The 16,323-nt window shown below is 23.6% G+C and overlaps 1 protein-coding gene across 1 annotated transcript; it reads left to right on the top strand.

Annotated features, from left to right (window-relative positions):
• The first annotated feature begins 7,636 nt into the window (after window positions 1-7,636).
• LOC115697592 (protein S40-1) lies at window positions 7,637-8,542 on the top strand. Its single transcript, XM_030624670.2, has one exon. The coding sequence runs from the start codon at window positions 7,786-7,788 to the stop codon at window positions 8,269-8,271; it is 486 nt and encodes a 161-aa protein (XP_030480530.2). The 5' UTR covers window positions 7,637-7,785; the 3' UTR covers window positions 8,272-8,542.
• The last annotated feature ends 7,781 nt before the right edge of the window (window positions 8,543-16,323 follow it).

Genomic DNA, 16,323 nt, shown 5'->3' with positions numbered 1-16,323 from the left:
CATTTGATTTTGTTTTAAGTTTAGATTTTACAATTGTATTTGAATACTTAGCTATATATATGTGGATCTTGAATTTATCGGGTTAATTTGTTGAAAATATATGTTTACTGATTTGCTCAAAACAAATATACATAAACACATATATTTTGTTGAATCTATCATGGAGTGCTATGAGATTGATGAGAGGCTTCAAGAGAAGAATGATATTAAGATAAATTTGGAGAGCATTGCTTTGTTATAATATTATTTGGAAGCTATCATATTTCTTGTTTTTTATATTCTTTCTTTCATATGTCCAGTTATATGTCTGCTACCCTTATTCTTTATAATTTTATTATTACCGGCTCGAGTTAAGTGTCCATAGTAAGTGTGTAGCATTATTATTTTTTAAATATATTTAAAGCTAATCTCCATTCTCCTCTTCTCTTTCTGCAAATTTTAAATTTGACTTTTCACTATTGATTTTCAAATAACCCCACACACTAATTAAAATTAGTTTTTAAATCATTTTAAATTATATGATTATTTATTGAATCTTTCTCAATTAAATTATAGAACACCTAACATAAAACTAAATATACGTGCTTTGCACGTAACTTTTTTCTAGTATATATATATACACATATATTTATATATTACTTTAAATATACGTTTGTTATGACAAAAACATTAAACTCCACTCCACTAGTGTTACACGAAACCAAATCTTTGTATATCTACATTACCATAACTCTAAGAAAAGAATAATATTTCTAACCATTATTATTAATTAATTAATTAGTAAAATTAGTATTATATATCTAATAATTAACTAAATATATACATATATAACCCTTTAACTAATAAATGCCTCTATAACACAATATATATAGGATATGAATGAATAGTGTAAAACAAACAATGATGAGTATATATGAATTTCAAAGCAACAATAATAATATTCAATATGGATGAATATTGGCAATCCAAATAGAGAATAGTTTGAGAGATTATAAATTTTTACTTAGATTCTTTCTTGTATATATAGTTGTGGTTAGGTTTTGTTCTACAAATGTGTTGTTAGAATAATGTATTTATTTGATTTGTTGGAATATAATTTTGATTTTTTTTTTCTAAAAAAAGAGTAATTTGCGGCAAAACTTCCTCAACTATTAATTTACTTGCAAAAAATCATCCAATCTCATATTTTGGTGGGAAAACCCTACAAAGTACTGTTTCGTTTACATTTTTAAGGTGTCGTCTGTCCAGCCTAGTTAAGTCCTAATTTTGCCCACGTGGCAATGACAGTTCACTAAAAAATTATCCTACGTGGCCATATTTTACAAAATAAAAATACAAAATTTAAGAGTAATTTGCGGCAAAACTCCCCCAACTATCAATTTACTTACAAAAAAACCATCCAACCTTAAAAAGTTTTTTGGATGGTTATGTATAATTGTGTATTGTGTTTGTGTATATGTGATAATAATATATTATATAATTATATTATTTTGTAGTTTATTGTGAAAAAAATTGATATTTTTTTTTTTAAAAAAAAAAACTTAGCCCAACCTGAAACGTGACCCAACCCACCTGAACCTGTTCCAACCTGAACCTGACCCACGCGGTCTCGAAACCCTAAAAACTTGATCTCCATAATGGCAGGTTCGGTCCCGAGATTTCAAAATCCAAACCCAAAAAACTCACTCGATGTGATACTTTGTCCCGTAACCCTCCAAGAAGGTATTTGATCTCGCGGGTCAAATTTCAATCTCTATATCAAAATTTAATGAAGATATTTAAGACTAAAAAAGAATATGCTATGGAGATTTTTTTCCTCTATTTTTTTTTTAAATGATATAGATTAATTTATTTTACATTATATATTTAATAGAATTAGTGATTAATATTGTTAGTCATTTTCATAAAAAAGAGTAGTACAACTACTTAATAAGTACATCCAAATTTCAAAGTCAATATCAAGCTAGCCACAATGTTGATTTTCAAATAGTTATCTAACCATTAATATCTTCTTCCCTATTGTGAATTTGGATATTTTTTTATGATATTAATTTATTTTTATTTTTTCATTAATTTCTTTCCATTATCTCTAAGGTTATCTTCAATAGTTTGAATGAATATTTATTAAAAACTATAATATATTTTTGTTCTTAATTATTATGAAATATAACAATCTAATCTTAAGTTTAGTAAAAAAATTTATTATTAAAAATGATCATAATTGGATAATATTAAGTTCAAACTATATTTATATATAAGACAACTTTAGTAGATACGTAAACAATTTTACTTAATCAAATCAAAATCACAAAATATTACAAAAAGTGTCATAGAAAAGTTTTACTAATCATTATTATCAGTTATCATTATAACGAAAATGATAGGGTTTCTCTTTTGACTAATTAAAAAATTGAATCTTTAAAATAATATTAAGAGACAAATAGCACTTAATTACTATTTCATACATTTTCATATGTAAATTATTTAATTAATGTGTATGATTTTTATATATTTTTTAACAATTTAAATAACGGTTCAAAAATTAGAAGGAACGAAACGAAACGAAAAACGCACGAGAAGTTTTATTTGCGCCTTCAAAATTTATAAAAATGTTCTATTTTACTATTTTTTTTATTTTATATAAAATATATGTCTTTAATTTATAATAATTTTTTTTCTTAATTTTTTTTTTCATTTTTCTCATATTCTTCAAAAAATTCACATATAAAATAAAAATAAAATATAATTTATATATTAAGTGACAAAATTAAAATAAAATATTTTATGACATTTATTAGAAAAATAAAAAAAATATGAAGATAAATTTAAAATAATTATTGAACATAAAATTAATTTGAGTTTATTTTTTTTTTTAATAATAAGATGAATTTATCAAAATGGAAATAAAACTTCCCAAAATGCACTTAGTGCTATCTCGCCCTCTCAAATCATTTTTCTTAACCATAAATATAAATACAAAGTCATATAAGTTATAGTTATACCCTAAAACAAATAATTAAAAAATATCCAATGAATGTTAATTAGACTCTTTAATGTCTACAAAATTGGACCTTTTCAAATTTAGAACCAATAAATTAGTTTCATTTTATTAATTAATTAATTTAATTATTCTATAATAATTCCAAAAAATAAAAATAAAAGGATGCTTTTATAATGCATACCTCTAAAAATGGTGTATTGATGTACCATTATCTGTTTCGGCATCTAGAATAATTTTTTAGTCTATTTTTTTTTTATAGTCATGTACGTTATAGTTATTTAAAAAATCCAATAAAATTTTGAAAAAATATAAAATAATTAACAATATAGAAATCAATGTTCAAATAGTCTATTTCACACGAGCATATACTAAAAAAGTGAAGCATGTAACAAATTATTTGAACTCTATTTTTCAGTGTGTTAAATTTTTTTAAATTTCTCAAAATTTTGTAGGATATCTTAAATAATTACAACGTACACAACCATAAAAAAAATAGAGTAAAAAAATTACTTAAATATCAAAACAGAAAAGGATGCATCGATGCACCTCTTTTAAGGAGTGTTTTGTAGAATTTTTCAAAATAAAATTAATAATTAGTTAATGTGTGCTTTTACAATGCACCCGATAAAATGAGTGTACAACATCTAAAATAATTTTTTAGTCAATTTTGTTTTCATATTTCTGTACGCTATAGTTATTTAAGATATCCTGTAAAATTTCAAAAAACTCAGAATAATTTACAATATAAATAGTATTATTCAAACAACTTATTTCACAGACCGTTTGAATTAATCCTATTTTCGACGTGTTAAAATTTTTCAAATTTCTCAAAATTTTACAAAATATCTTAAATAACTATAATTTACACGACCATAAAAAAAAAAAAATAAACTAAAAAAATCTTTCACATGCCGAAACAAATAAGAGTATATCAATACACCATTTTTAAAATAGTGCATTTGAGATTAGTTTTGTTGTTTATTACTTCCTCAAACACAAAAGACTTAGTTAGTTTAGCCTCTTTCACAAGACATAGTTAGCTTTACAAATTAAGCAAAGCAAAGCAAAGAGAAAATAATTTAGAGTTACACAGTCCTTACTTGCACGAAAACAACAGCGCCACGTGTCAACCAATCAGAATAATAATTCAGATTCCATTAAACAACACCACACGTTCACTGCCGACGTCATTTAACACGTGTCTTGTTCCTATTCGTTTGTCCTGTATTAAATTCCACCCTCAGAGTCACAGTAATCGCTTATGGATAAAATCATATTAGATAGTGGGCCCCACACCTCGAGAACTCCAAACACGTGGACCACTCCACGAGCCATCTGATGCGCCGAGCTTCATGAGTTAATAGCTTGACACGTACGCTTTCACCCAATCATTGCTCGGTTTTTAGTCGGCTCGGCTCGGCTTGTCGTTTTTGGTTTTTGGTTATTTATTTGGCTTGGCTTGGCTTGCGTGTGAAGTTGGACCGTCTTAAGCGCTCCGTATAAAGTTTTACCTCATTACGACAATTTATTTTGTCGTTTTGTGGCTTTTTTTTTTTTTTTGAATAATTGTGGCTTTTTTTAGAAAAAATAAAATTAAAATCAATTTATGTACTTGTTGTTTTAATATTAGTTAGACCAAATATAATAAATAAGTTTGACATATGGAAGTTGAACTTTTTATTTTGAATTAATTTTTTTCTTCACCTCATTATTATACTAAGAAAAAGGTTTTAGGTCATCGTTGTTTTAAACCGTCGCCTATAATATTACTGTCTGCTTATAAGACCAACAATTATGTTACCGATGTAAAATGAGATGAAATAAGTCTCGGTTTGAAACAATTAATTATTGAACATTATTAATTGATTGTTTAAAATTAACGTTATAGAAGAGCGTTAGTTATGAGCAAAAAGTATTACAGTCGATTTAGAAGCAACGATAATAAAAAAAAATTAAAAAAAAAACATTCAACCAAAAAACGAACTTAGATCCAAAACACACGAAACCCTAATTAATCAATAAACACAATATATTATCAACAAAAAATAGTATATTCAATTTATAATCCAAAAAAAAAATGAAACATCCACGAACTCAAAACTGCAGTGAATCGAAAACACAAAAAATTACAAACAAAAAAAGAGATTTCGTTGTGAGTGAAAGAGAGAAATATATGAGGATTACTCATTTTTTTTTTAAAAAAAGTGATATTATCATAGTTATCATATAAAATCTAAAATTCTAATAAATAAAATGGAATCATTCATATTACAATTTATTAATTACATAAATGATGAAAATAATTAACTAGTAAATTTGCCTTTTTATTTTATTTTTATATGCAGTTAATTAGTCAAATTCAGATCCTTACAAAAAAAAAAGTCAAAAATTGAGATGGCAACATTTTGTCAACAAAATCACCCATTAATTACATGTATTAATTACATAAAATATGTGACTATTATATAACTATAACTATAGATAAAAACATAGAGTAATGCTTAAAATTAAATACACATTTTTTAAATTTAATATTATAACTATATAATATATTAGCTAATTAAAATTTTTACCACCAAACTTTGATATGTACTAAATTATGTTTATTGAGTTTTAAAGACCGTTAAAAATTTCCCTTAAACTATTGATATTGTTGGATTTGAGGACTTTTGTCTAATTTTAGTAAGTGTAACATGCATGAAAGTTCAGGGACATAATTTAACACATGTCTAAGTTCAAGGGGCATGATTTGATAGATATCCAAGTCCGAGAAGCATGATTTAGTACATGGACAATTACTGAATTAATAAAAATGAATGAAATTAGATAAAAGTCCTTATATCTAATAATTTTAATAATTCAAATGAAATTTTCAACAACCAAAAAAATTTAAAAATATAATTTAATATGTCAAAATTCAAATAAACAAAAATCTCAATTAACCTAATACATTTACACATACACATATATCACCCATATCTATATGGAGCTAGAAACTCATCCTAAGGGATATATGTATTTTTCTTATTTTATCGGTTAATAAATTAAATCTTGTTAACAAAATTAATGAAAAAACAATTCAAAATAAATAATAAATACAATTTGTTCAAATTATTAAAATAGTCTCAATGTCAAGAAGTTGAAAAAGGGTAACATTAAATTTTTAATTAATGAACTCAAAAACAAAATGTACAAAAATCAAAACAGCAAATTACTTAAAGCTAATTAGCTCCTTATCCATTAACATATATATAAATATATATATATATATATATATTAATATATTATTATATATATATTTATTTATAAATATAAAGTCAATGTTTTTTGTTAATTAACATAAGAAAAAAGAAAACAAAAAACAAAATAAAAAGCCGTGAGGCATAAGAAAAGTAGCTGTTTAGTTTAGGCAGCCAACTTATTATAACTTTGAAGATAAATATTCAAGTGTACAAAAATATTACACAAACAAAGCCTAGCTATTATTATAGCTAACATTTATTCCAATTAATTAATATAATACTATTATAAATATTTTTTATATATTTTTTCCTTGAATTAGCAAAGTAGTCCTTCAATTTTATTAATTAGCAATTAACCAATTTTATAACAATATTTAGCAAATTAATATAACATTTTAATTAAGAGAATATCTATACTAATTGATGGTCAAGTTCAGCACTCAAATTGTTAAGAATAAATTTTTTTTGTTGCAAAAATTCTCCCTAAACTATAAAAATAGTTGCGAAAATTCCCTTATAGTTGCGTTATGCTCAATTATTTAAAATTTAAATAATTTATGAATATAGCACTACTGTAACATTAATCTAGCAAAGTTCAAGAGTCTAGACAAAAAAATAAATATATAAATAACAGTCTAATAATGAATTATATGAGAAGTGAATTTATATACTTTCTTAATTAAAACAATTACTATGTAGTTAGTGTTAGAATACTATAATCTCAAATTTAGTCCTAATTAATTTATGATGAGAAAATTTAACAATAAAATTAAAAGAATAACAGAAGCATACCAAAATTTATAAAATCGTCTTAAAATGGTATGATTTTCCAATTTAGATCAAAAATTTCTCTGGAACCTTTATTTTCCTAGATGGGGATTCAAGAATATGAAATAGTACAATACCATGCAAAATGGGGATCAATACTTATTTATTAATGATTGTAAAAATAATAATTAATCATTTATTTATTATTTCTAATTTGACCCTTTATCAAATTAGAAATTGTCTCAATAGTTTTCACATATTAAAATTATAACAACCATTCTCTTAAGTTATAAATTTTATTTTAAAATATACCACATAAATTTAACTTATTTATATAATAACCTAACACATATTTTTATATATACAATTATGACCACAAATAAATAAATTTCTAACAGTTAATTGCTACAATAGCTATAAACTGAAGGGCCTAATTGCTAATACTAATAGTTCAAGGACTATTTTGCTAATATTGATAACTCTAAGGATACCAATGCAAAAAAACCCTAAAAAAATTATAGAAAAAGATGGAAGTGACCGCACTCAATGCCTTTATATATTAGTGACCTCATCTGACAACACACTACAAAAAAAAAAAATAAAAAAAAAATAAAAAAAATAATAATGAAAAGTGTACTAACTACGATTTAGATTCTCTCTATAAATACTTATAATTTCTTCTTTACCTTTCTATTGGTCACTTCTTTCTCTCTATATAATAAATCTCAAACTCTACTACTGTTCTATTCATCTATATATATTCTTCTAAATTTTATGTCTAATATTAATTTTAACTTTAACATTACAATGGGTGAAGAATTTGAAGAATCCGAGGTTATTTTCTATGAAGAAGATCATCATCATCAAGAAATGTTTAGTATTAATAATAATAATATTAATACTAATCATTTAATGATGATGAGAAGCAAGAACAAGAGCAAGAACAAGAAAGGTAATAAAATTAGGGCAAATTCGATGCCTATGAATATTCCAAGGGAAGAGGCAAATTTGTTTCGAAATATTAATGATCATTTAAATCACGAAATTTGGAATAATTTCGATGATGATAATTATGATTATGATTATGATTATGATGAAAATGAAGAACTGGTACCGCCTCATGTCATCGTCAGGAGGCGGTTAGCCGGTGGAAAGATGGCTTTTTCGGTTTGTTCGGGCAATGGAAGAACTCTTAAGGGGAGAGATTTGAGTCATGTTAGGAATTCTATTCTTAGAATGACTGGTTTCTTGGAAGCATAATTAAAAGTTTTTATTTTTTATTTTTTATTATTAGAATGAGAAAATTTAAAATTAAAAAAAAAATTGAAACTTTGGGATTTATCAATAAGAAAATGTTACATCCCTGTAATTATAAATTTTAATTCATGTTTTTTTTTTTTTCAATATATAGATTTTTAAGCATTTTGAGCTGATAATGATTTATTGATAATATTATCTCAATATTTTGTAAAGCTAATAATTAATTGTTTAATTTGGCCATGAATAATAATAATAATATTATTTTAATTGTTTTTGAGTTATTACTATTAATTTCTTGGCTTGGAAGTTTTGTTCATAATATTATTCATGTATATATATAAATATATATATATATATATACAGGTTGTGATTTTCTGGATTTGTCGAAGAAAAAAAAGGTTGTTTCAGAGTTTCATTCATGGAGTTTTTTGTCTTGGTCTTATTAGACCCCAACATGAACAGCCTGGGTCATACCATATAATAAATAATATATATTTATTTATTATTATATATTAATTATATAAAGAATACATTATATATATAAATAATAAATGTTTAGATCTCTCTTTTTTCTTACTATTATAAAAGGACACTAGAAATAGAAGTTAGGCGGGCCAGTCGTTGTTAAAAAAAAATTAAAAAAAAAATATATATTTTAATTAATTATAATATATTTATAATAAAAAATAATATTTCTAAACATAAAATTAATTTTTGTATGATAGTTAAGCTAGATAAATCATAATTCAAATTTCAATAAAAAAAGATTACGTTCTTTTACTTTAAATCTTGAATCACTGTATGTATATATACCAAATTGCTATGTTTTAAAAAAAATATCATGAATATATATATATATATAAACACGTTTTAGTTATAGAATTTTATTGTTTATTTAATTAGTTAATTATAGTTAACATCATCAATTGTTTTTATCTTATCTTATCTTAATCAATTAGGTATTTGCAGCCATAGTTTTGTCTATTTGTGATATTAATATATATATATATTTTTATATAAATAAAAATGGTAAAAGCTTATTCAACTACTACTACTACTAAAAATAAAAAATAAAAAATAAAAAAGATAGTACAAATTAAAAAGGTACTATATTTTTAGTTAAATTTTAATTTAGACCTTCTATTTTTTAAAATTATAAATAGCACCCTTTATTTATTAAAATGATAAGAAAATGGTTCCTTGAATACAATTTTAATCAAATTTTGTTTAAACGGTTTATTTTTTAATTAGATTTTAAGTAATTTTAAAAAATAATTATTAAAAGAGTGCATGTAAGTAACCCAAACGAGTTTTTTTGTGTTAGCTCTTAATTGAAGTAATATTTAGCGTTTTTCGTATAATATTAGTGAACACACTATCATGGTTGGGCCTGATCGGGGAAGACCCGTACTTAGGCCCACCCAATCCAGGAGCTCCAAAATTATAAATATTTTTTTAGTACTGTTTTTTTAAAAATATCTCATATTTCTTTCATGAGAGTTCAATAATATATTTTGTCCTAAAACTCATAAATTTTTAAGGCAAATCCTACACACTATTCACAATTTAATATCTGAGTCTCACTTATTTTAATTTAATAAATAATCATATAATAACCAATAACAATAATCATGATTTTTTTAAAAAAAATAATCTCCTAGGCCTTAATTATGTATTTAAGAGTTAAGAGAGTTCCTTATTAAATTGGGATTGGTGGGTTCATCTTATTATAGCATTCATAATCTCCGGGATTAAGGGATCCATAATGATTCTTAATTATAGGAATATATACATGTATAGAAATATATATATATATATATATATATATTTATAGAGTAATGCCAATATATAATCATGATCAACTAAATATTATAAATATAATTATTTGATATTATATATTTTTAATTGTTTCAAAGAGTGCATGCTAATTAATCCACCTATCATATAATAAAAACATATAATTATCAGATTAATTATGTTATTAATTAATATATATATATACATATATATATTAGCCATATGGGATTGCTTGTGTCAGATATTTTGGTAAGAAATTATGGGTTAAGATTCTCTATAAGAAATTGAACAATATATATTATTATTGGAGAGAGAATATTATTATTATTATTATTAATATATATATATTATTATTAGTGATAAAATTTTCATAAGTTTATTTTTCTTTATAAATTTGACACGTCACTTAAATATTACTGTTAAATATCAATTGAATGACCACTGTATATATTTGTGTATATTTAACAGTAAAACATCAAAGTCGATATAGTAGTAATTCAATTAGTATTTAATGGTAATATTTGACTGTCACCTTATTTACAAAGAAAAGTAAACTTAAAAAAATTTGCCAAAAAAAAAAAAATAAGTGATTAAGTATATAAAAATTAAAACATAAGGAAATTTTGCCACAAATTCTTCTATTATAATTAATGAAATGGTCTATAAAATTATTTTCAAGAATAATTATTTTTAATAATATTTAGTTATATTTAATGATATTTATAATGTAGTTCAAAGTTACTAATTCAACAAATTCATGCAATGAATATTGAATAGTTTTATGTGATAATAATGATAATGTCGACTAGGATCAAACAAAAGAAGAAAAATTAATATAAACTCATGCATATAAATATATATTATAAATAATTATATTTATTTATATAAAATAATACATATTACCAAAGTGTATTGTTTGTTTGTGGTTAGAAAATGAAACTATGTTTATTACTATTATTATATATATATTGTTAAAATTGGGGTCCATTCTAATGATAAACTAAATTTCATTAATTTATATTAATCAACTTAACTATAGAAACAATTAATTTAACACTTTACAACAATTCTCAAGATTGTGATTGATGAAATGACATCTAACTTTAAAAAAAAATAATTAGGAAAAAATATCATACAATTTCTTAAACCTAATTAATTAAATATGTAGTATATTTATATAAATAAATATTGTATTAATTAGGAAAAACAAATTAAAATTGACATCTTTGTATTTATGTCTTTAGAAAATGATCAATTAAATTAATTCAATACCTCCTAAACATAAAAAATATATATTTACAACTACTCTCTAATATTTAATTATATATAAAAAACTACTAATATAAAAATAACTAGAAGAATATTATCAATTATTATTAAAAAATTTAAAAATCATTATAGCTATCTTTATTTACATTAAAAATGTTTATAAAAAATATATTATTTACTTAAAGTCTCCAACTTTTTTTATTTATTTATTTTCATTTAAAAATATTTATGAAACTTTTTAGGGGCTCGAAGAAAGATATACACAATTAGCTTTTGCTCCCTTCACATCATAACTTTTTTTATTTATTTGGTCGTAACATAAATAAAAATAAATAAATAATTAGTTAAAAAAGAGTTTACTAATATGTATATTTTTTAATTATAAAAATAAAAGTAAAATTTATATTATTAAGATTTTATTTTTAAAAAATAAAAATGTGTTTTATAACTATTTTTATTTTTTAAATTTAAAAATAAAAAATAAAAGTGTGTTTTATAATTTTTCATTTTTATTTTTATTTTTTGAATTTATTTAAGTCAGGTTTAAGTTTAGAGCTGTGGTCCGAGTCCTAGACTAGGGCGAGACAAAGTCTAAGTCTCAAGGTTCGGGTTGGAGTCGGAACCCAAAATATTAATTAAGAAAAAAAATTGTTTAAAAAAATTATGAAAGTGATTTCTTTTTTAATTTTAAAATTTTTAAAATTTTAATCTTTAATTAAAAAATTAAAAACAATTTTATAAAATATATTTTTGAAAACGTACCCTAAAAAACTAATAAAGAAAAGAAGCCTTGTACATATTATGGGTATGATTATAATATTTTAATTATTAAATAAATTAAATTTAACAATGACTCATTACTAATAATAGCATACGACAATAATTAAAAAAAATAAATCATAAACACATAACATGAAAATGTTATTAAAAATTAAACTAATAATAATATATAAGTTGAACAAAGACAAAAACTTTTGACAACGAAGCCACGTGGTGCCAAATAGGTTACGTAAGACGTTTTGGTGCCACGTGTAAGGCTATGACGTGTTCAAAATTATAGCCATATATTATTTTTTTTATTTACGCGTAAATAAATATATATATATTTTTTAAAAAAAATTATTTTAATTAATTAATAATAAGATATGTCTTGTTGTATTAAAATCATTATGTGTCTTTGTCGGTTTGCTTTATTTTAATTTAATTAAAGAAGAAAAAAGAATGTGGTGGCACTAGCTTGGCCCCCAATCTTTATAACAAATAAATAAATTAATTAATTTTAATAAAAAAAACATGAATTTAATTAGAATTATTGGATTTTTGTAGTGACTCAATCAAATCATCTTAAAGGGGAAAAAGGGAATATAAATTAATAATAAAAAATGGTTTATTTATATTTTATTTTTTTCAATTTTTAAGTGATCGGTTGTTGGGATGCAATTATATTTTCTTCTTTTCTTTTGGTATAATTAATTATTATATTATTTTATTAATTTTAGTAAAATCCTTTCTTGGAAAAAAAAATGTGAAATTTATAATTTTTTTGTGATTAATTGACAATATTTTTATATTACGATGAAAAATTATAAACAAATGAATGAGGATTTTAAGACTAAATTGTTTTCTTTTCTATGGATTCTTGACTAAATATGCAATCTATACAAATTTATAAAAACAATAATTGAAATAAATGTGTAATGGAAAAAAGAAATGGATGAACTTTTTTTCTAACACAATTTGGATATACATAAAGGGAGCTTATTTTATTTTATTATTGTTTATCAAGATAATTTATAGAAATTAAATTAAATAAGAATTTAATTAAAAAATTAAATGACTGTTAAAATAAAAGAGATTGAAATTTTTATGTAGTTCGGATATTAATGAACTTTAATCCACGAATTAATATATTAGTTTAAAAAAGCTTAATGTATTACAAATGGGTCTTACAATTTGAAGAATCCTAATTCTTGTTATCATGTTTTTCCCTCTAGGTTTCTCTTAGAAGAAGAAAGCTTACAGAGATTCTAAAAGTTTTTTTTTTTGCCCCCCTTGCAAAAAGGGGTAAAGGGGTTATTATAGACTTAAATCTAAACCCAGGCATACCCGTGACCCGTTTAGGATTTTGTGCAAAATAAGTTCACTATTGGGGTAAATACATGAAATACATGACTTTAAAATTCAATGCAAGATTCTGGCTCGTTGGACGAATGTGTCCGTATAAATGGAGCTCATGCGGTCTAGACGAGTATCACGTGTAGGCCCTGTTACTGTAGACAATAATGTCAGATAGGCGTCGTTGGACAAAGAGTATATACTCTCTTTGGTAGTGTGCGCACTATTATGTTCTAACATAGGGGACAAGATCTTATTTGGTGGGACAAGACATCAGAGGGCAGCCACATCACCCTGCAAGAGGCTTCCGAAGGCACCTTTTGGACTTCCTCTTCGGACGTGTCAACAATTGTCTGAATGGCTTCGTTTGTTTCGTCTCCTAGAAGGCTGGACGAGCTTTCAGAAGTAGAGTGGCCTCGTCTTCGGTGGCGAGGCTTTTAGAGTTTAGATGGGCACGGGCCCATCTCCAATTTGGACTAGATTTTTGTATGCGGGAAGGCTTGGGCCTAGATTTATGCGGACCAATTATATTGTGAAAATATCACGTGTTGCCTATCTGAAAAACATAGCTAACAATTATTAATCTAAAATCAACTATCAAAAGATAACTTGTAAATCAGCAAATACAATCTCTTTATCGTGAATACGACTAGAATTATAATTTGAAAAGCGAGATAACCAGTCGTTTAACAAAAGAAATTAAAAACACCATTGAGACTTCAAAGTTGCCTAAAATATATCGCATGAGGAGGTAACGCTAATTTAATGAAAAATGTATATAACAGACTAAAAATTTGAAAAAAAAAAATTACAAAAATACATCAATATAAAAAAATATTTACTTTTTACTTTTTAAATTTTTTTATTTATAAAAATATCTTTTCAGTAAAAAGAATAAATCGATTTGGCTGTTTTATAGTTTATTTACATTTGTATTTATAGTTTTCGTGAGATTATTTTTCTAGTTGTTTTATAGTTGATTTATAGTTGTCATGAGATTAATTTATTATTGTTTTGTAGTTGTAATTTATATTTACTTTTGTTGAACAAAGTGTATTTTTATAATTAAAAATTATAAATTAAATATAAAAAAAAATATTTTTTAGTTTAATTTTATGATTATAGGGGTATAAATTTATAATATTAATAAATTAATTATATATACTAAGTCAACGAATATTTAAGACTTAAGAGAAATAAGAGATTTGGATTTAAATTTAATAACTGTTAATTTCCATGGTTTGCGCAACTTCATACAATTGACCATTTAAACCTTATTATTATTATTATTATTATTATTATTATTATTATTATTATTAAAAAATTCCATTAGGTCTATATATATTAAGAGACTTGCGTGGTACTCTATATTAAGTGCCACCCTATTATATTAATATATAGTTACATTTATACCTACCTATATCTTGTTTAGGTACACATACATATATAAAAAAAAGTATAAGCATTGATATTAGTTACTATAGTGTGATTAATTAGTATTTTCTAAACGTGTCATTTTGTGTTTGGCTAACGATACTCTCTAACAGTATTACATTAAATTATATGTAATTTGATACTTAGTTGAACTAAGAATAATATTAACGCGTAGAAAAATATTAGAGTACCACTGGTGCCTTTTAGTATTTCTCTAAAACTATTAATAATAAAAGAACATTTCTATATAGAGCACCAGTAGTTACCATCATCTTTTATAAGTGTTGTCTTACGATTAATTAGTGATATTTTTTAAAAATATTTTTTTTAAATTATATAAAATTTAATACTTAATTACACCAAAAACAATATCACCGAAAAAATGTTTTAGTCATTCTCATAATAAATCTACCCAACAAGTTAGCTTAATAGTGTTATATATAATGAGATAACTAAAGTATGTTGTGTTTTCTTTCTGTTGTTCTTGCTAATTCACATAATAAATTATTTTGGAGATTTACATTAATAACAATTGAAGGTATTATATGTAAGATTTTAAAAGTTATTTATAATGTTTTTTTTTTCTACATGACTAATGTGAGACAGCTATTGATATGCATACAAAACTTTCTTTCCAAAAAATTAATTATATAAAAAAATATAATAAATAACAATTTTTTATTCGTTGGTGTTGTAAGTTCGTGCGTGTTATGATAGTCTAGTCCATATTTGTTCGTGCTTTTCAAAAAATAAGTTGTATCATTAATTAGTATTATAAGTTCGTGCGTGTTGTGCTGGTCTAGCCCATATTTATTTGTGTTTTTCAAAAAACAAGTCGTATCGTATCGTGCCACAAAAAAATATGAGCCGTGTCGTACCAATATTTTTAAAAGGTAAACCCAGCACGGCCTGTAGGCCTGATATTTTCGTGCCGTGCTCAAACTCGCGTCGTATTTTGCTCGTACCAGCCTATATTTCTTAAACAGGCCAACCAATTTTCATCTTTGGGCTTAATTTTGTCCTTTATTTTTTTTATTTTTTTTACAATTACTAAAGTATATGTATATTTGATAGCTTTAGTTATATTTATATAACCTTTCATCAATATTTTACAGATAAGCATATAAGAAAATTATTAGCATCATTAGAACTTAAGTATACTTATAAATACTCAAATTTTTATATTACACTCTATAAATAAATTAAAATATAATCTTAATTTTTTATATTTTAATAGTTTTAATTATATAATTATAATATTAGAACTTAAATGTAAGACCTAAAACTAAGATGAAGATCCATAAATATGAAACTTAAAGAAGAAATATAAAATAGTTATGGAGTATGATAGAAGTGTATATTTCTCTAAGTCAAGTGTTACAATGATTTTTCAAACCCCCTCTCATTTGAGAATGTGGTATTTATAGGTTCTAATGG

This window comes from Cannabis sativa, chromosome 7 (genome assembly GCF_029168945.1).
Source record: "Cannabis sativa cultivar Pink pepper isolate KNU-18-1 chromosome 7, ASM2916894v1, whole genome shotgun sequence".
Classification (NCBI taxonomy): domain Eukaryota; kingdom Viridiplantae; phylum Streptophyta; class Magnoliopsida; order Rosales; family Cannabaceae; genus Cannabis; species Cannabis sativa.
This window is presented reverse-complemented; position numbering and strand designations above follow the sequence as displayed.

What these genes read in the sequence shown, in the direction of transcription:
- LOC115697592 (XM_030624670.2), top strand. Translation starts at nt 7,786, where the DNA reads ATGTCTAATATTAATTTTAACTTTAACATTACAATGGGTGAAGAATTT.